The 21,127-nt window shown below is 47.6% G+C and overlaps 1 protein-coding gene across 1 annotated transcript in view; it reads right to left on the bottom strand.

Moving 5' to 3' along the window:
* CAPN5 (calpain 5) overlaps positions 1–21,127 on the bottom strand; it is a 77,260-nt gene that overhangs the window by 32,110 nt on the left and 24,023 nt on the right. Inside the window, exon 3 of the mRNA XM_053385440.1 lies at positions 9,132–9,263. Within this exon, the coding sequence (XP_053241415.1) occupies positions 9,132–9,263 (132 nt within the window). The remainder of the gene's footprint in view (positions 1–9,131; positions 9,264–21,127) is intronic.

Here is a 21,127-nt window from a genome sequence, read left to right as displayed (position 1 = left end):
TAGAGACCAACTAAGTTTGTTCTGGGTATAAGCTTTCATGTGCATGCACACTTCTTTAGAAAGTATGAAAGGTTTCCTGAGGTTTCGTCGAAATCTCCTTTCTTGTAGCTTGAAGCCATCGGTTCGGGTCCGACCCTCCGGAGTAAGAGAAAACAAGGTTGTAGATCAGGGTGCTTGCTCACCTGCTGTGCTTGCGACAGGACCAAGAGCAAAAGTTTGGGAACATCTAGCAACGCTGTACTGCAGGACAGTCCTGTGAGGCTGGGGAAAAACAACCCTCAAAGCGGAAACAGTCTCCATCATCATGTACTTCTCTGGAGGCCCAGATGATGGCTGTGAGATAAGGAAAGTTGCATCCCTGCGGAAGGCGTGATGCAAGTCCAACAGCTCTGCGGAGAGAAATGTCTCAAACAGCCTCACCCCAGTTGCTCTCCAACACAGGTGCTCCAGATTGTCCTTTGGCCAGCGGGACTTGCATTTGCCAAATTTAAATTTGGTGACCAGCTGGTGGGCGCTGACTTCTAGCCCGGTTGGGACCCCACTGCATTCCGGATCTTCCAGGCAGCGGGTTGAAGACAGTGCTGACTGAGAACTCTGGAGCACAGCTGATCCCGCGAGGCTTGGTCCCCGTCGATCAGCAGTGCTTGGGTCTTCCTTTGCAGGTTGGGGATGTCGGTCGCCTGATGTCATGGTTATGTCAGGTGATTGACTGGTGGGCGCTCTGCTCACCCGTCAAAGCAGCCTGCCAGCCGCGCAGGACCTCAGGATCGGGTCAGCCAGACTGAAAAGGGCCCTTGCTCCCGGTGTAGTGGTTAGAGTAAGGGCAGGGGACTTTTGGCCCTCCAGAAGTTACTGGACTCCAAATTAGCATCAGCCACAGCCAGCATGGCCAATGGTTAGGGCTAATAGGAACACCATGTCTTTTTATTGCCCTCTTGCTTGAGATCAGTAATAATAATAATAATAATAATAATAATAATAATAATAATAATAATTTATTATTTATTCCCCGCCCATCTGGCTGGGTTTCTCCAGCCACTCTGGGCAGCTTCCAACAAAATATTAAAATACAATAGCCTATTCAACATTAAAAGCCTTCAGATGTCTTCTAAAAGTTTGGCAGTTGTTTTTCTCTTTGACATCTGGTGGGAGGGCGTTCCACAGGGCGGGTGCCACTACCGAGAAGGCCCTCTGCCTGGTTCCCTGTAACTTGGCTTCTTGCAATGAGGGAACTGCCAGAAGGCCCTCAGAGCTGGACCTCAGTGTCTGGGCAGAGCGATGGGGGTGGAGACGCTCCTTCAGAGCCAAAGACTGAACCTGGGACCTTCTGCATGCAAAGAAGGTGTCCTAACATCTGAGCTAAGGGCCATGCCTAGGCCAGAGAGATGCTTTTGTTCCTCCCGTTAGTCCGTTCTCAGACACTGAAACCCTACAGAGCTGCTTTTAATTAGAAAAGCTATTTATTTTATTACATTATATTTTATTTATATTCTACCATCTGACTGCATTGCCCCAGCGAATCTGGAGAGCTCCCAACCAAATACAGTGGTACCTCAGGTTACAGACGCTTCAGGTTACATACGCTTCAGGTTACAGACTCCGCTAACCCAGAAATAGTACCTTCGGTTAAGAACTTTGCTTCAGGATGAGAACAGAAATCGTGCTTTGGCCACGCGGCGGCAGCAGGAGGCACCATTAGCTAAAGTGGTGCTTCAGGTTAAGAACAGTTTCAGGTTAAGAACAGACCTCTGGAACAAATTAAGTACTTAACCCGAGGTACCACTGTATTAAAAACACAATAAAACATTAATAATGCCAAGGTTGCAGGTTTGATCCCTGTACTGGGGCAGCTGCATATTCCTGCATTGCAGTGGGTTGGACTAGACCATCCTCAGGGTCCCTCCCAACTTTGCAATTCTATGATTAACTATTAAGAACCAATCTCGCAAAGAAGTGTCGCCCCTTAAAGGACCGGTGCGAAGTAGAAGCCCCATTAAAGAAAAGGAAAGAAGTACCCAGCCTCTGCTTGATTGCTTTCCTCATTCTCAGGCTTCCCCATGGCTGATCTCTCATGCACAAACTAGAAAGCCCCTTTCTCTCCTCCTTTGCTCGCAAGAGCAAGGAGGCTCTTTCGATTACCGTATTTTTCACTCCATAAGACGCACCTAGTTTTTAGAGGAGGAAAGGGGGAAAGCCCCATTTTTTTGGAGGACCAGCTCAAAGTTGTGCAGCTTCTTTTGCAAAGGGGGAAAGCCCCCTTTTTAAGGATCAGCTCAAAGTTGTTTTGTTTTTGTTTTTTACCATTTCACTTAATTTTATTATACAGAACACAATATCATCCCTTTATATAAAAAAAATGTGTACAGGGGAAAAAAGTGTAAACTTTTCATCTATGCTTCTGCCAGGCACAGCACATTTCCTTGACATACGCCAGATGATACGCCTTTCACCAATTAATCTTCCTCATCAGAATCCGAAACTTTCCTTCTGTTGAACATTACTGTTGTTTTCTTGTCAGTTTGCTGACTCACTTTTTCAAGTATTTCTATCAACCCTTGTTCAGTTACCTTCCCACCTAACTGTCCAAACCTGCCCATCTGTATGAGGTAATTCTCCACCGCTTTTGCCTTTTCTGGTTTCACAAGCGCTAGATTACTTAATCTGGCACGAGCTGCTTGATCTAAAAGCTGAGCCAAAATGTTATTCCTCATTTCTGATTCTCTCTGTTTTGCTTCTTGCTGTGCGATGTCACTGGAAGGATCCCCGTGCTTGGCTTGCAGCTCGGCCATCCGCTGCTTGCCAGCTCAAAGTTGTTGAGCTTACTTTGCAAAGGGAAAGAATCCTGTTTTTATGGGGTTCAACTCACAGTTCTGCAGCTTCCATAGGAAAGGAAAGGGAGCCCTTTCTACAGTTTCCAGACAGATAATCTAATCAGCCAGTCACATGTCACTGGGGAAACAAACAGCCTCCGTCTGCAGATCATTCAAAAATGGAGGCCTGGTCAAGGGGGCAAGGGACCAGAAAGGGAGCCAGCGATCAACCACACATTTGCTCCACAGACATTTCTCCTTCCTTTTAGGAGGAAAAAAGTGCATCTTATGGAGCGAAAAATACGGTACAGTGGTACCTCGGGATGCGAACGGGATCTGTTCTTGCGTTCCGTTCGGGATGCGAACAGGATCCGTTCCGGAGCCCCGTTCGCATCCTGAACTGAACGCAAGACACGATGGCGCATCTGCGCGCGCTGCGTTTTGCTGCTTCTGCACATGCGCGTGATGTCATTTTGAGCGTCTGTGCATGCGCGAGTGGCGAAACCCATAAGTAACGCGCTCCGTTACTTCTGGGTTGCCGCGGAGCGCAACTCAAACGCGTTCAACCCGAAGCACAATCAACCCGAGGTATGACTGTATTCTGACACTCCAGCAGATGACTTTGCCACTCCTTAAAGTCCCCAAGTTGCACACACCTGCAGTACCCCAACTGAATTCCTGCACGTCTTGTAAAGTTGGGCACGAAGCAGGCTGCTTGTCCGAAAAGCTAAGCCAGAGCAAAAAGTTTCCAGCCTCAACCCCATCCAGCAAGTAATACAAAAAGACTCCTGAGAGGCAAGCGATGCTCTCTGCTCCCACCGGGAGAGCTAAGGGATTGGAAAGTTAGCATCGAGCAAACCAAACCAAACAAAACAAAAATCGGGTTGCCGGGGTAGGGACGGCAATGTCTGAAATAATGAGGCCCTCATGGGTCTTCTTCTCCTCTTTGAATGGAGTCTCCTAGGACCAAGAGACCGGAGCAGATTGGGAGGCAATTTACGCAGCTGAACTCAATGCTCAGGAAGGAAGTCAAACGGGGGGAGAAGGCAGGCAGTGACTGGCAGCCGGCGCAGGAAGCGCATAATGTCACAAGTAAAAAGTAGAGACATCACCTTGCCAACAAAGGTCCGTATAGTAAGAGCTATGGTTTTCCCAGTATGGAAGTGAGAGCTGGACCATAAAGAAGGCTGATCGCCAAAGAATGGATGCTTTTGAATTCTGGTGCTGGAGGAGGCTCTTGAGAGTCCCATGGACTGCAAGAAGATCAAACCTCTCCATTCTGAAGGAAATCAGCCCTGAGTGCTCACTGGAAGGACAGATCCTGAAGCTGAGGCTCCAATACTTTGGCCACCTCATGAGAAGAGAAGACTCCCTGGAAAAGACCCTGATGTTGGGAAAGATGGAGGGCACAAGGAGAAGGGGACGACAGAGGACGAGATGGTTGGACAGTGTTCTCAAAGCTACCAGCATGAGTTTGACCAAGCTGCGGGAGGCAGTGGAAGACAGAAGTGCCTGGCGTGCTCTGGTCCATGGGGTCACGAAGAGTCGGACACGACTAAACAACAACAACCCTCTAAATGATAACTCGGCCTTCCAGAGTCAAGCAGGTCTACTCCAGAGATGGCCAATGTAGGAACACAGGAAGCTGCCTCATACAGAGTCAGAAGGTAAAGGGATGCAGGTTGGCGCTGTGGTCTAAACCACTGAGCCTCTTGGGCTTGCCAATTGGAAGGACGCCAGTTCGAATCCCCGTGACGGGGTGAGCTCCTGTTGCTCGGTCCCAGCTCCTGCCAACCTAGAAGTTCAAAAGCACACCAGCGCAAGTAGATAAACAGGTACCACTGCGGTGGGAAGGTAAACGGCGTTTCCGTGCGCTCTGGTTTCCACCACGGTGTCCCGTTGTGCCAGAAGCGATTTAGTTCTGCTGGGAGCATGACCTGGAAAGCTGTCTGTGGACAAATGCTGGCTCCCTCAGCCTGAAAGCAAGATGAGCGCCACACTTCATAATCGCCTTTGGCTGGACTTAACTGTCCAGAGGTCCTTTACCTTTTCTTTTCTTTTTTTACAAAAACAGACCACTGGTACATGTAGCTCAATGGTGTCTGCACTGACTGGCAGCAGTGGCTCTCCACAATTTCAGAGATAGAGCAATTCTAGAAACACTCCCCTCCCCTAAAGGAGGGCACCAGGTTGCCAAAGGATGATCACAACCAGTGGCTCTCAAACTTTTCTTCTTTTTTTAAAATAATTTTTATTAAATTTTCCATTTTAACAATCCAATCCAATCACATTCAATATTCCAAATTATACAAATCCATCATATAGTCCGAATATTCTGCCAAATTATAATTTTTTATTGGGACTTCCCATACTTCAAGTTCACCGAACTTGGCTCTCAATTTTTTTCAAGCCACCATAAATTCATTCCCGGTGCCCCCAACCCATAATAAGAAGCATTATTCAGAATAGCATGACCACTAAGGCATGGGTAGGCAAACTAAGGCCCGGGGGCCGGATCCAGCCCAATCACCTTCAAAATCCGGCCCGCAGATGGTCCCGGAATCAGAGTGTTTTTACATGAGTAGAATGTGTGCTTTTATTTGAAATGCATCTCTGGGTTATTTGTGGGGCATAGGAATTTGTTCATTCCCCCCCCCCAAAAAAAATATAGTCCGGCCCCCCACAAGGTCTGAGGGACAGTGGACCGGCCCCCTGCTGAAAAAGTTTGCTGCCCCCTGTACTAAGGTAATAACACAAAATAATTCAAAACAGTAACAATGCATTAGGCATTTCTTCAAATGCCAGTTAAAGTTATTTAGGTTTACTCAGCAAAACTGATGAACTTGATTTGGAGATAGCAGGTTTTCAAAGTCTGCTAGTCATTTGCATGTCCTAAGGCTCTTAATCTCAGCATTGTGGATTCAAGACCCACGTTGGAGATAAGATTTCTACATGTCAGGGGGTTGGACGACACGACCCTCGTGTACAATTCTATGATCTGACGGACACATCAGAATCACAATTTGCCAAGTGCGGACAGGCAGAAACCCAGCGTTTGTCCACTAGAGGGCAGCAGCTGCCACAAGCCTCTTTTCCAATGGGGGTGAAAATAACAAACAGGAACAGGCTTTTAAATTCTATTTTTGTTTGGGCGCCTTGGGCACTTCAATTTCTGGTGCCGGAGGTTGGAATACAGTCATTGCAACTTCTAGTCCTTGGCAGCCTTTTGTCCCTGTATGAATCCGTCTGTTTCCTTTGAAAGCCCTTGCAAAGTTCAAAGGCTGAGGCTCGGAAATTAAACAGTGAAACAGAGAATAATCCATCCAGCCTCCGGCTCCCACAGTGGCCAACGAGACGCCCCTGTGGGAACCGCACAATCAGGATCTGAGCACAACAGTGCTCTCCCCTCCAGCGACAGCCGGTAGAGAATCTCAAGCTCAGGGCTGTGGGTTCGAGCCCCCGGTTGGGCAAAATATTCCTGTCTTGAAGGGGGTTGGGATAGATGATCTTAGGGGGTACCTTCCAACCCTACAATTCTATGATTCCCAACAAGCGGTAAAGCTTTCAGGAGGGGGTACGTTCCTTCCTCTTCCCCCTCTCTCACATACACCCCAGCAAGCAAACAATCCATACACAGTCCTGTGGGATTTGGGGGCTGTGGTCTAAACCACAGAGCCTAGGACTTGCCAATCAGAAGGTCAGCAGTTTGAATCCCCGCAATGGGGTGAGCTCCCGTTGCTCGGTCCCTGCTCCTGCCAACCTAGCAGTTCGAAAGCACATCAAAGTGCAAGTAGATAAATAGGTACCGCTCCGGTGGGAAGGTAAACAGTGTTTCCGTGCACTGCTCTGGTTCGCCAGAAGCGGCTTAGTCATGCTGGCCACATGACCCGGAAGCTGTACACTGGCTCCCTCGGCCAGTAAAGCGAGATGAGCGCCGCAACCCCAGAGTCAGCCACAACTGGACCTAATGGTCAGGGGTCCCTTTACCTTTACCTGAATATTCCTTAGCCCAGAAGAAGGAGAAGGAGAATTTATTGTTTATACCCCACCCATCTGGCTGGGTTTCCCCAGCCACTCTGGGCAGCTCCCAACAGAATTAAAAACTTCCCAGAACAGGGGCTGCCTTCAGATGTCTTCTAAAGGTTATACAGTGGTACCTCGGGTTAAGAACTTAATTTGTTCCGGAGGTCTGTTCTTAACCTGAAACTGTTCTTAACCTGAAGCACCACTTTAGCTAATGGGGCCTCCCGCTGCCGCTGCACAATTTCTGTTCTCATCCTGAAGCAAAGTTCTTAACCTCAGGTACTATTTCTGGGTTAGCAGAGTCAGTAACCTGAAGCGTCTGTAACCTGAAGCGTATGTAACCCGAGGTACCACTGTATAGTTATTCATCTCCATGACATCTGATGGGAGGGCGTTCCACAGGGTGGGTGCCACTACCAAGAAGGCCCTCTTCCTGGTCCCCTGTAACCTCACTTCTTGCAGCGAGGGGACCGCCAGAAGGCCCTCGGAGCTGGACCTCAGTGTCTGGGCCGAATGATGGGGGTGGAGACACTCCTTCACGTCTACTAAGCTGAGGCCATTTAGGGCTTTAAAGGTCAGCACCGACACTTTGAATTGCGCTCGGAAACGTACCTTATCTACTGCAGTGTGAAAGGGTGCAGTGTCTGAGCAGTGCATAATGAAGATTGCAGTGCGTGTGTTCATGTGCTGATGTGTATCTGCGTAGCCCCCACCCATTCTGCACATGGCTCAGGCAGCGGCAGTCCTGGGCAGCCGGCCAACAAACAGCCAACAGACCAACGGCATAATCTAGTTGATGGGATTCAGGGCGGATACTGTGGAGGAAGGGCAAAGCAGAAAGCCCGGCTAGGATAGGCATTGCAGGAAAGGCAGGAAAAGCATAACTCTTTCATCAAAACCACGGGGGACTCTGAATCCGGACGACCCATGGCAGGCAAGAAGAGAAGGCTTAACTTTTTGCATCAATGCGGTCGCCTCCATTGGAACGGTCTTTGCAAGCCTGGGCTTTTCCAGGTGTTTTGGATAACAACTTCCATTGGATCCGGGCAGCACACTGCTGATGGAAGTTATGGTCCAAAATTTCTGGATGGCACCGCTTTGGCGAAGATCACATTAAAAAAACAACCACCCCTGAACTGTTCTTAAAATCTGTTGATTTGATCTATATTTTATCCCCTCTGGTGAAAACAGGGAAGTCCTGTTCCATCCCTTTCGACATTTCTCAGATGAAAACAGGGACATCCTATTCCATCTCAGCCAAGATTTCTCCAGTGAAGGAAAAGCGGGACATTCTGGGATCAATCCAGAAACTGGGATAATAATAATAATTTAATGGTTTCCCCAGCCACTCTGGGCGGCTTCCAACAAAACACTAAAATACAATAACCTATTAAACATTAAAAGCTTCCCTAAACAGGGCTGCCTTGAGATGTCTTCTAAAAGTTTGGTAGTTATTTTTCTCTTTGACATCTGATGGGAGGGCGTTCCACAGGGCTGGTGCCACCACGGAGAAGGCCCTCTGCCTGGTTCCCTGTAGCTTTGCTTCTTGCAATGAGGGAACCGCCAGAAGGCCCTCGGAGCTGGACTTCAGTGTCCAGGCTGAAAGATGGGGGTGGAGACGCTCCTTCAGGTATACTGGACCGAGGCCGTTTAGGGCTTTCAAGGTCAGCACCAACACTTTGAATTGTGCTCGGAAACGTACTGGGAGCCAGTGTAGGTCTTTCAAGACAGGTGTTATATGGTCTCGGCGGCTGCTCCCAGTCACCAGTCTAGATGCCGCATTCTGGATTAGTTGGGATGGCTTTTGTAATTCTGGGACTGTGCCTGGAAAATTGGGGCACTTGGGAGGGTCTGGTATTTCAATAATTTCATTGGGTCTCTGGAATGCTAGACAACACAGTCCTTTGGTCTGATCCAGCAGCATTCGTCTTATGTCCAATTCCAAAATTCTGTTGCATCTTATCTGAAGGAGTCTGGGCCCAATCACAAAGCCATCAAAAGTGAATAGGATAGGATTGAAGGGAAGTTAAAAAGAGCGCAGATGTCCTTCAGACCCTGTCTTTCCATCCTTGGCATTGTTCTGGCTTTGGAGAACCTTCAAAACATTTCCAAACATTCCTTCCCAATCATGTGGACTAGAGACTTGTGTTTTCAAAACAAGAAGTGGTGGAGATTTGCAAGGAGCTGGGTTTTGCAGGCTTAAGCCCACACAGCTCGGCTTTGCAAGAAGTGAAATGTGTATTGACAATGCTCCTAAAGTAAACAAGCAACAACCAAATTTCCAAGGTCTGCCGTTACCTTTTGCCACAGGGCTTCTCTTGATGCCAGGGAGGAACAAGCAGCCACAAACCAGCAGTTCCCCACCTGGCCCTGGTGCAAGTCGTGAGAGCTGATTCCATCCACGAAGAGGTGGGGGTCGTCGCAGATGTCCTGCACGGAGAGAGGAGAAAGAAAACACGAGATGAATAAGAGGCACGGCCGCCCAGTGTCAGCAATACTGAGCTGGGAGGATCAGCTTCTTCCCCAAATATTTGGAAGACCCTGAAACATCCTGTGCCAGAAACCAGATTCCTGTGCAATAAATAAAAAAGCATCATCTCAGCACAGAGCAGGGAACATCTGCTTAGGAAAATGCCGAGCAGGGAACCCGAGTCGCCGTTTGACCTCTCCTCCTCCGCTTTCCGGACAGTTTTGACAAAGAACGTAAGTGACATCAAGGGACTGAACTAAGCTCATTTGAAACACGTCGTATACATATGACTGTATTTCACCTGATCCATCCACTGTAATTATTAAGTTTGCAGATGATACCACCAGAATGGGTCTAATTACAGGTGGAGATGAATCAGCGTACAGGGGGGAGGTTCAAAAAGTATCTACATGGTGCCTAGAGAATAACTTGCACCTAAATATTAGCAAGACAAAGGAGATGGTGTTGGACTTTCGGAGGAAGAGAGGGGAACTAGCCCCATTGTATATTGGGGGGGGGTTGTGTGGAGAGAGTCTCTTCCCTTAAATTCCTGGGAGTTTACCTTAGCGAGGACCTCACTTGGAAAAACAATATACAGTGGTACCTCAGGTTAAGTACTTAATTCGTTCCGGAGGTCTGTTCTTAACCTGAAACTGTTCTTAACCTGAAGCACCATTTTAGCTAATGGGGCCTCCTGCTGCTGCCGGGCCGTCGGAGCACGGTTTCTGTTCTCATCCTGAAGCAAAGTTCTTAACCTGAAGCACTATTTCTGGGTTAGCGGAGTCTGTAACCTGAAGCGTATGTAACCTGAGGTACCACTGCACCGTATTTTTTGCTCTATAAGACGCACTTTTCCCCTCCTAAAAAGTAAGGGGAAATGTGTGTGTGTCTTATGGAGCGAATGCAGGCGGGAGGCTCTGCTCAGCGCTCCCTTTAAAGAACCGTGTGGAGCGTGTGTGCGGCTCTTGGAGGCTTTTCCCCAAGGAGGGAGAAAGGATTGATGGGCTGCCCTTCTCCCTCCTCGGGGAAAAGCCCCCAAGAGCCGCACACACGCTCCGCGCAGTTCTTTAAAGGGAGCGCGGCTCTTGGGGGAGCCTTAGCCTCGTGCAGCCTCTTGCGGGCAGGGAATGAAGGCTCCCCTTCACGGGGCTATCCAAAAGCCAGAACAGCTAGAGGGAGCACTGCGCAGTGCTCCCTCTAGCTGTTTTAGCTTAGCTGCGCAAAGCCTCCGCAGGGCAGTGGGGAGCCTTCATCCCACTGCCCTGCGGAGGCTTCGCACGGCTATCCCTGGCTTTTGCGGGAGATAGGGGAAGGGACAGCGCGCGCAGCTCTGTCCCTTCCCCCACCTCCCAGAAAAGCCCCCAAGAGCGGCGCTCCCTTTAAAGAGCGCGCAGCTCTTGCGGGAGGTCGGGGGAAAGCCGGTAGGCTTGCTTTCGCTGAAGCCAGGAGGGCAAGAGGGATCGGTGCGCACCAATCCCGCTTGCTCTCCTGGCTTCAGGGATAGCCCCGCAGAGCCTCCTGAGCGAAGATGGAGGAGCGCTCCCTCTTAGCTCAGGAGGCTTTGCGTTGCTTTCTTATTTCTTGTTTTCCTCCCCTAAAAACTAGGGGCGTTTAGCTGAAAGAAGGTTTAAGGAAAAGAAGGTTAAGAAATTATACGTGTTTATATGTTTGTTTGTTTATGTATTGTTTATGTATTGTCTTTTAATATGTGTTGAAAAATTAATAAAAAATTTATTTAAAATAAAAATAAAAACTAGGGGCGTTTTATGGTCCGGTGCGAGCGAAAAATACGCTAACTCAGGTGGTTAGGAAGGCCCAACAGAGTAAGTTGTTTTTAAATGCAAGAATATTGTTGGCCCAGAAATGGAAGCAAGAAGAAATTCTGACGAAAGAAGAATGGCACATAAAATTAATGGACTACGCAGAATTAGATAAAATGACAGGGAGGATTCGTAACCTGCAGCACCAGAGATTCACAGGAGACTGGAAGAAATATGTGAACTATTTGAAGAGCGACTGTAATCAACAAATTACGTTAGCAGGACTACAAGAAGTTTTGTAAATATATGAAATATATGAAACATTGCAAAGTAGAAAAAGAATAGAGATATTAGTTATGAGGTTCAAATGTAAGAGTGAAAGTAAGAAATGTAAATTAAGTGATTAGACTGGAAAATTTTCAGAGGTGACTGATGGAATTCAAAAAATTGTATAAGATGTAAAAGTATGTTTATTACTGTTGAAAATGATATGTTAAAAAACTTATATATATATATATATATATCTCCCAAAAGAGACTCCATTTTCTCAGGTTCTTGCCCGTTAGTTTTTAGCTGAATTGGTGAGCCACCAACAATTTAAATTTAAAATTTGCACCTCTGCGAAACCTCAGTGCAGGCGACGGATACTTAAGGGAGATTAATTCAATCCCTTCCTCATTTGCTTGGCCTTCGATTCTTTGCTCCATGTCACAGTGATGCAACGAAACAAGCCAATTATATGTTGCAAATTAATTAGCAGCCCTCCAGCTGACATCAGCCAAATTTTAGGCAATTTATCCACTGATCAATGCTTGCAGCCCTAATAACTGACATTCCTCTTTACAAGACCTTCCCCTTTGCAACAAGGATTGTCTTACAGGTGGCAAACTAAGGCTGGGAGTTGTGATAGGAATATTATGGTCTTAGATATATGGTAATGTTCATAAGTGTACCAACCAAGCTCGTACATAGATCAGCACAGGAAGACCGACCTGAAGCCATTTTGATTCCTAAACTGAGCAAATGTTTTCTCTGCAAGGTCAAAGTGGGAAACCTCCCCATTGTCTCTTTCCTCACAAATCCTGTCTTAAGGACACATAGGGTGTGAGCCTGTGACCTGGCCCAGGAAATAAGTATTTATCACTACAAAGGACTGGCCAGGCTCCCCAGGCAATCCAATCAAGTAACCTGCCAGACAGGAGAAAAACAATATTCAAATTTCTGTTTTAGACCGCCTTTTCTGTGATGTAGGTGTGATGTATCTGAGGGGTGGTCTTAGGTTACACCCCTTCTGTGATGTATGTATGTTTCTTGGGGTGGTCTTGATCTACAGGATGGGAATTTCAAAAGTCTTTATAAGGCCTTGCGCCATTTTTCTGGGTTCCTCCTCTCTCCTGCGGGTGAGGGGAGCACCCTGTTGCAACAGATCAATAAAGATCAGGCTTACTAACTGCTTTGCTTCTCAAATATTCTCTGGTTGGCCTCTGTTATTCTCTCCTACCAATAGGGAACCTATGTAAGGACTCTATATGGACTCTTGGATACCCCATAAGGGAAAAGGGCAATTTTTGTTTACAACAGAGTGGACCTCCCATCCAAGGCCATACAAATAAACACTGGGATGAATTAATTTCCAATCTAGGCCATAGCGGCTCTGAATGACAGAGAAGTCACTTTCCAACAGCAGACGCTGCAATCCAAACCACGCACCACGAATGATGAAGAAGCAAATTTGCCCTCTCCAGGATATTCCCTTCTAGCATCAAAACAACAACAGAGAAACCAGCCCCTGCCCAAGTCCAATTCAATCATTCTCTTGCTGGCTTGTGTCAAAGTCTCAGGTCGCAGAACAAGACAAACAGACGAACACACAGATTGCATATTAAGTTTGGGTGCTCAGAAAGAGAGGTCTGTTTTCCATTAAGCAGGCATTATGGATTGCAGGCTCTTGCAAGCACCGCAGCCAAGATGTATTGCCTCCTCAGAACCACACAAGGCTAATTGAAAGAGAAATGTTACGATCTGGCAGCAGCCGGGTTGTGTGGCTTTATTGCACTGATAGTCACTCCCCACTGGTGCAAGAAGGGAGCATTTAGGCTGCCTGAATTTACTTCAGGATGTAAACCGAGCCGTTTGGATCAGGCCCATGGCCCTTCTGGTCCAGCATCCTGTTCCAAAGGGATTGCCTGTTTTGCAGGAATTTACAGCATGTGTAGGTTGGGGGGGGTTTGCCCCTCCAGCAGATATCGTGCACATGCAGCCAACTACCAAAACCAGCACAATCGCTTTTATGACTTTTGTGATTTGTCCCCACAAAACACTTCATCGCAGTTTCTTCCTATCTATTCAAAGGGCCTTTGCTGCATGATACCAAATGTAAGAATTTTTTCCTTCCAGTAGCACCTTAAAGACCAACTAAGTTAGTTCTTGGTATGAGCTTTCGTGTGCATGCACACTTCTTCGTGTGCATGCACACGAAAGCTCATACCAAGAACTAACTTAGTTGGTCTTTAAGGTGCTACTGGAAGGAAAAAAAATTTTTGTTTGGAAAACTTCAGAAATTCATCTAGACATGTGAGCTCAGCTACTCAGCAGCCCCTCTGCCTGAGTGATAATTCCTGGCATCCTGATACCTGAGTGCCAGACAGGTAGCCATTCCAGAAATAACAAACCCAGATGAAGACAAAAGGGTGTGATTAACTTGGCTGGGAAACAGGGAAATGTAAATATCTCTTTTGTTACACTTGATGGGTGTTTGGTGGAGGGCAAGGGGAACCATGGGGCAGGGTCCAGGATGCTCAGATTACTGCCACCAGACCTCCCCTTCCATGATGTAACCGTGATGTATGAGTGATGTAGTTTGGGGGGGGGGGGTGTAACTGTTAGGATATTTCCGTTCCACCTTAAAAGGGAGCAGGATGTTTGTATAACAGCCTGCGCGTTTCCTGTCTCACAGGATGTTTATGTTGTCTGTTCCTTTCGTTTTCTGCTGTTTTGCCTGAGCAGTCGGAGCAGACGGTCATGTCTTCTCATGTTCTGACCTACGCTGAATAAACTGTAAATATGCTGTTCTGCTCTCATGCTGTGCAACTTTTGCTGTGTGAATTCTGCTGTTAGAGTGTGCACAAGCCTGAGGCTTAGTGTCGCTAAATTGCTGGTACTGCGTGACTACGGGAGGTCGATGGATCGTCCGGCACCGAGCTTGGGGGCTCAGATGGACTTTATCTCCCTGGCAGTATCCCAATTAGCAGGTAATAAAAGTTTGGGGGATCTTTTGTTCGGGGCTTCCACCTTGTTCCACCTTGTGGCAGGTGGGAGTCCTGTCATAACAGTCTTTGATAAAGACCAAGCCTACTGGCTGCTGTTTTGCTCTGGTATTCCTGGCTGGTGTCCTTGTTTTTTGTCCAAGGGAGCCCTCAGGTTTCTCCGTTAACACCTGTGGGAAACCAGCAAGAAGGATTCATAGAACTGTAGCGTTAGAAGGGACCCCAAGGGTCATCTAGTCCAACTCCCGGCAGGAATCTCAACGAAAGCATCCATGACAGATGGCCAGACAACCTTTGCTTAAAAACCTCCAAGGAAGGAGAGTCCACAACCTCCCAAGGGAGACCGTTCCACCGTCGGACAGCTCTTAGCGTCAGAAAGATCATCCTGATGTTGAGTCAGAATCGCCTTTCTTGTAACTCGAGGCTACGGGTTCGAGTCCTACCCTCCAGAGCTGGAGAAAACAAGCTTGCTCCATCCTCCATGTGACATCCTTTTAGATATTGAAAGATGGCCATCTCCTCTCAGTCTATGATTACCAGATTGTATAAAGGCATATTGTATAAAGGCGCAAAGCCCTTCTTTCGCACCCTGTGAAACATAAATGCGCAGAGATTTTTAAAAACTGGGCAACGGCACGCCACCCACCTGTGACTCCCCCAATAAGTCAAAACAAGGGGGGAAGGGGGCAGGAGATCTGTACCGCTGGATGTCCCCGGTTCCCCTTTGGCAGTGGCAGCGGCAGTCAGCAGCCCGGAGCCAGCCTGGTAGCGCAGTTGACTCTGGCTGGCTTCAGGAGCTGCTATTGCGCAGACACATTATATGGGGACTTCGGAGAGGAAAAATGCCGGGCGCAACAGCAGCGAGCAGCTCCTGAAGCCAGCCAGAGCCGGGGACAGATTTGCAAATCCGGGGACTGTCCCCGGAAACCGGGGATGTCTGGTAACCCTATCTCAGTCTCCTCTTTTCCAGGCTAAACATATCCAGCTCCTTCAACCATTCCTCATCAGGCTTGGTTTCCAGACCTTTAATCATCTTGGTTGCCCTCTTCTGCACACCTTCCAGCTTCTCAACATCCTTCTTAAATTGTGGCACCCAGAACTGGACATAGTATTCCAGGTGTGGTCTGACCAAGGCAGAATAGAGTGGGACTATCACTTCCCTTGATCTGGACTTCTGTTGATGCAGTCTAGAGTAGCATAAACCTTTTTTTTGCTGCTGCACAAGAGCCTTCTCCAACCTTTGTGGTTTTCAGCAACTGGTACCCAGAAGCAATTTTGCCTCTAACTGAGGAGGCAGCAGAGCATAGCCTCTGTACGGTGGTACCTCGGGATAAGTACTTAATTCGTTCCGGAGGTCTGTTCTTAACCTGAAACTGTTCTTAACCTGAAGCACCACTTTAGCTAATGGGGCCTCCAGCTGCAGCTGCGCCGCCGAAGCACAATTTCTGTTCTCATCCTGAAGCAAAGTTCTTAACCTGAGGTACTATTTCTGGGTTAGCGGAGTCTGTAACCTGAAGCGTATGTAACCTGAAGCATACCCGAGGTACCACTGTACATGGAGGTTTTATTTAACTACCCTGGCCCAACGCCACCCAGTGAGCTTCACAACTGGGCGGAGAATTATCGATTTATTCTTGCATTTCTCTCTCACCTTTTCCTCCAAATTACTCAAGGGGGTTGTGATGGGATGATGAGCTGCTTGTGCGTAAAGTCCTAGTCCCTCAGAGTTTGGCTAAGTCCACAAACCTCTGTCTGTGACAGAGCTCCTTAAGCATGGCTCCGTCAGTCGCTTGTAGAATCAGACAGTGGGCGTTTACGGAACTTCTTCCAGCATAAAAGTTCCTTAACGGAAACGCGTCTTCTGGCCTCTCGGCGTGACAGTTTCCGGCGAGGAGTGGGTGTCCCTATGGGAGGTCCTGAAACCTCCCCACTGTTTTCGCTGGAAGTGTCTCTGAGCCCTCCCTCCGACTCACTTTCCCTTGGAGCTACTCCTCTCCCCCTGCTGGTTCCCTCCTCAGCTGATAAGTCTCTCTCAGCCTCTGTGAGCCCTTTCACCTCCTGTTTCTCCGATGGCAGTTCCCTGACAGGGGTATACATGGTTCTCCCACTCCCCAATTAACCCCCCCGCCCAACAACCCTGCCAGGTAGGTTATAAGCTGAGAGCTGGCCCAAGCTCAACCAGTGAGCATTTCATGGCCTGCAGGGTGGATAAAAATCAATGAAATTCATTTGGCAAAGAAAGAATCTGCGGGATTTTCATCCCACAGGGAGACCAAAGCCTTTGGCTGCTGGTCTACAAATTAACACAAAACGTTGCGCCCTTTCCTTTTGCATCGGAAAACATCCGTTAAAAGTAATTGCACGTGGAAAGGATGCTGAAGGATGATGTATGTGCGTCTCCTGCGACCGCATCTGTTTTGAACATAATGGAAAGCCAAGCAGAGGAACTGCAAGGAGGAAAATAAGGAGGAAATATTAAAACCAGGAGACAGTTCCTCCTACGCAACCTCAAGGGATGTGCACTGGGGAGCCTAGCAATCGCTTGGCCCGACAGCTTCGAAGTCTGCCATGGGGTCCTTGCAAGGACGGGCTGGTCTTCATTTGAAAGCATTTCTGCTGCTTTCCTTTTTAAAAAAATAAATAATGCTTTATTTTAATGTATTTTTAATCTTTGTTGGAAGCCGCCCAGAGTGGCTGGAGAAGCCCAGCCAGATGGGCGGGGTATAAATAATAAATTATTATTATTAGTAGTAGTAGTATTTGGTTGAAAACTTTATAACAGAAATATGCAATAGATATTATTCATTCTTTAACTAATACTTGCTTTGCACAGTGGTACCTCGGGTTACATACGCTTCAGGTTACATACGCTTCAGGTTACAAACTCCACTAACCCAGAAATTGTACCTCGGGTTAAGAACTTTGCTTCAGGATGAGAACAGAAATCGTGCGGCGGCAGCACGGCGGCAGTGGGAGGCCCCATTAGCTAAAGTGGTGCTTCAGGTTAAGAACAGTTTCAGGTTAAGAATGGACCTCTGGAACGAATTAAGTATTCAACCCGAGGTACCACTGTACATCCATTTGTGATTAAATTTGACAAGACCTCCAATCTTACCCTTGCGTTCCCGAATTAAGTTCCTTAAATATGCTCTTAAACTTTACTTTCTCTGTGTTATTTGACTGGCTATAAATTTCATTTTATAAAAACATCCTGCTTACACACCGAAGCTCAGTCAAGACCTGCCAACGTATTGATCTTTTGACAGCGTCCTTTTACATGCACTCGGTATATATCCCACTCTCTGATAAATTTTTCATCGGCAATGTCTCAGCGTACTCTCTGATTTTGTTTTGCCATTCTGATTTAGATGGAATATCCTCTCCCTTCCAGCCTTTTGCGATTAGAATTCTGGCAGCAACTGTAACATACTTAAAGACTCTCCTAAAGTTTTTTTGGGGGGGAGGATTTCATTACCCATAATTCCTAGCAGGAAAGCTTCAGGGTTTTTTTTAGGGAAGGAGCATTTGAACATTTTCTTAAGCTCGTTATAAATCATTCCCCAAATTTTGGAGAAATGCATTCTGCGGCTTTCTGGCACCTGTTCCAAGACTTTGAGACGGGGCAGGGTGCAAACCAACATTTGCAAAGTGTCCTCATTGCCACAAACCTGCCTGCAAACATGAATTTGTTGTTGTTTAGTCGTTTAGTCGTGTCCGACTCTTTGTGACCCCTTGGACCAGAGCACGCCAGGCACTCCTGTCTTCCACTGCCTCCCGCAGTTTGGTCAAATTCATGTTAGTAGCTTCGAGAACATGGTTGAACCATCTCGTCCTCTGTCGTCCCCTTCTCCTTGTGCCCTCCATCTTTCCCAACATCAGGGTCTTTTCCAGGGAGTCTTCTCTTCTCATGAGGTGGCCAAAGTCTTGGAGCCTCAGCTTCAGGATCTGTCCTTCCAGTGAGCACGCAGGGCTGATTTCCTTCAGAATGGATCGGTTTGATCTTCTTGCAGTCCATGGGACTCTCAAGAGTCTCCTCCAGCTCCATAATTCAAAAGCATCAATTCTTCGGCGATCAGCCTTCTTTATGGTCCAGCTTTCACTTCTATACATACTACCCCTTCATGGATCACTGCCTTGCCGTGGCGAAGGGGCTTGAATAACTCAGAAAAACTATGAGCTATGCCAAGCAGGGCACCCAAGATGAACAGGTCATAGTGGAGAGTTTTGACCAAACGTGATCCACCTGGAGGAGGAACCGGCAAGCCACTCCAGTATCCCTGCCAAGAAAACTCCATGGACAAAGACAACAGGCAAACATGAATATATCTGTCTTATTTTTAAAGTAGGCTTCCTGGACCTGCTGTTAACTCTGCTCCGCTAGGCGGGTTGCACACCTTGGGCAGCTGTGAAATGCAGGAATTCATTTCGCTCCGGGCCTCTGATCCTCTTCTTTGCTCTCATCCATGCATGAAACCACTCAAATTAACACCCTTCGCTTGGCTGAGCTGTGCAGCTTTGCTGATAACGCTGCCCCGTTTTCGTGGCTGTGCGCCTCACCTTGGCTTCTCTCTCGCAGGCAAGGCATGCACAGCTGGACGCCAAAAGGATGTTCGGCGCACTCTCAATTAGCAGCAATGCGCCCTCCTCCCCACATCGAGGCCCCCGAATGACCTTCACTCTCAGGACGCTGAGCTCGCCTTGCCAGCAAACGCAGCTGCAGCCGTTTTGTGTGACCCGTCGATCAGGCCCAGATTTACATCACAGAATCGTAGAATTGTCATCTAGCCAAACCACCGGCAATGCAGGAATCACAGGCTCAATCCACTGAGTTTTTCCCTTTGATAAACAGCTTAAAAGGTAAAGGTAAAGGGACCCCTGACCATTAGGTTCAGTTGTGACTGACTCTGGGGTTGCAGCGCTCATCTCGCTTTATTGGCCGAGGGAGCCGGCATACAGCTTCCAGGTCATGTGGCCAGCATGACTAAGCTGCTTCTGGCGAACCAGAGCAGCGCACGGAAAAGCCGTTCACCTTCCTGCCAGAGTGGTACCTATTTATCTACTTGCACTGATATGCTTTCGAACTGCTAGGTTGGCAGGAGCAGGGACCGAGCAACGGGAGCTCACCCCGTCATGGGGATTCGAGCAGCCGACCTTCTGATCAGCAAGTCCTAGGCTCTGTGGTTTAACCCACAGCGCCACCTGCGTCCCCGATAAACAGCTTGGGGACAATGGGTGTTGTTGATTGGCTGAGGCTGTGGCAATTGGGCGGGCGATTGTCAAGGGGGACAGATGAGAGGTGGAATTCGCAACATGTGCGGGTGAACGATTTTCGGCATTCCCACGTAATAAAAGCTCAACAACCCTCGGTAACCCCCCCCCCAAAAAAAGCCAACAACAGCTCAACAACTCTGGGGGCAATCCTCCCCCAAAAAGCTCAACAATTTTTTGTCATCTCCCCCCATTTTCTGAAATTTCAGTCCCCCAAAATAGGGGGCGTTTTATACATGGGGCCGTCTTATAGATGGAAAAGTATGGTATACCCTGCTCTAAAACAAGCCCCGAAAAGAATTTGGTACACAGGCTCTCTGAGCTCTCTAGCCAGGAAAAGCTGAATTGGATCAGCCTCTTTAATAAAATCATGCAAACTGAACAAGTTTGCAGAACTAATGCTATAACTTTTTCCCCCGTTCTCTGTAAAACTTCTTTTTGAAGGAGCTGGGGGACCAGATGGAGATGGAATCAAGGGCCTGTTTGGCTGTAGCACCAACATTGTGGAATATCCTCTCCAAAGAGAGATTCTGTAAGCTCCACCTACTGGATATCTCAAGCATCTCATAAAAACTTCATCTGTTTACCCAGGCCTTTGAGGGGATTATTCTTTCCAGTCACTGGTTTGCTGCTTTAAAATGGCACTTTTAAAAACAGCGCGTTCGATGGCTTCTTCCGTTTCTTATGTTGTATTTTATTGTATTGCATTTTGAATTCTATGCACCACAGAGTTTGGGAATCGCTGCTCTGGCGTGTAAACTGCGATAATGCAATTTAGTTACAGGATAAAATCTAAACTGTTCTTTATGGGCAGTCTTTACAGTACACGGCTGTGGAATGAACCAGTTATCTCCTTGGAACTTTCAAGAACATGGTCTGTCCTGTGTCTAAGGCTGTGTAAAATAAGCAGCTCTGTCCCTGAAGGAAAAACTCTCCCAAAATTATGCAGGTTTCGCCACCACCACACTATGACTCCTCTCCCCCCCCCTTAAACACACACCTATTAATAATTTTTATTATTTACTATAACTATTTTTATTGTTGTTGTTACCTGCCTTTTTCCCCAACAGGGAAAGATAAAAACAAAAACAGGTAAAAACCCCCCACAATAATTAAAAAGCAATTAAATTAAAATACACACACCTATACACACACACACACCATACAAATAATCACAATCAAAACAGTGCAGCATCCATCACCAGCCCTGTCATTAAAAGCAGTCCATTCGCAACTGTCTCAGAAAAAAACAGGGCACCCCATTTTCCCACACATGACCACGGAGGCCATTTTGGGTGTTGCGATCCCCCCCCCCCGAAGAAAAGCACTTTTTCCAGGGCGAGATTGTGGAGCGGGTCACGTGACTTGCCTGGAAGTGCGTCCCGAAAAACGCATGTCCCAGTTTTTGGTGTGGAAATGTTGGAGGACGTGTGCAAGACGGTCTTCACCTGTTAGCAGAAGGACAACAAGGACAGGACCAGTCTGGCTTCTCCAGGGAGGGTGTTCTGAAGTTACCTGGGAGGAGCCAAC

This window comes from Podarcis raffonei, chromosome 4, assembly GCF_027172205.1.
Source record: "Podarcis raffonei isolate rPodRaf1 chromosome 4, rPodRaf1.pri, whole genome shotgun sequence".
In the NCBI taxonomy this organism is placed as follows: domain Eukaryota; kingdom Metazoa; phylum Chordata; class Lepidosauria; order Squamata; family Lacertidae; genus Podarcis; species Podarcis raffonei.
This window is presented reverse-complemented; position numbering and strand designations above follow the sequence as displayed.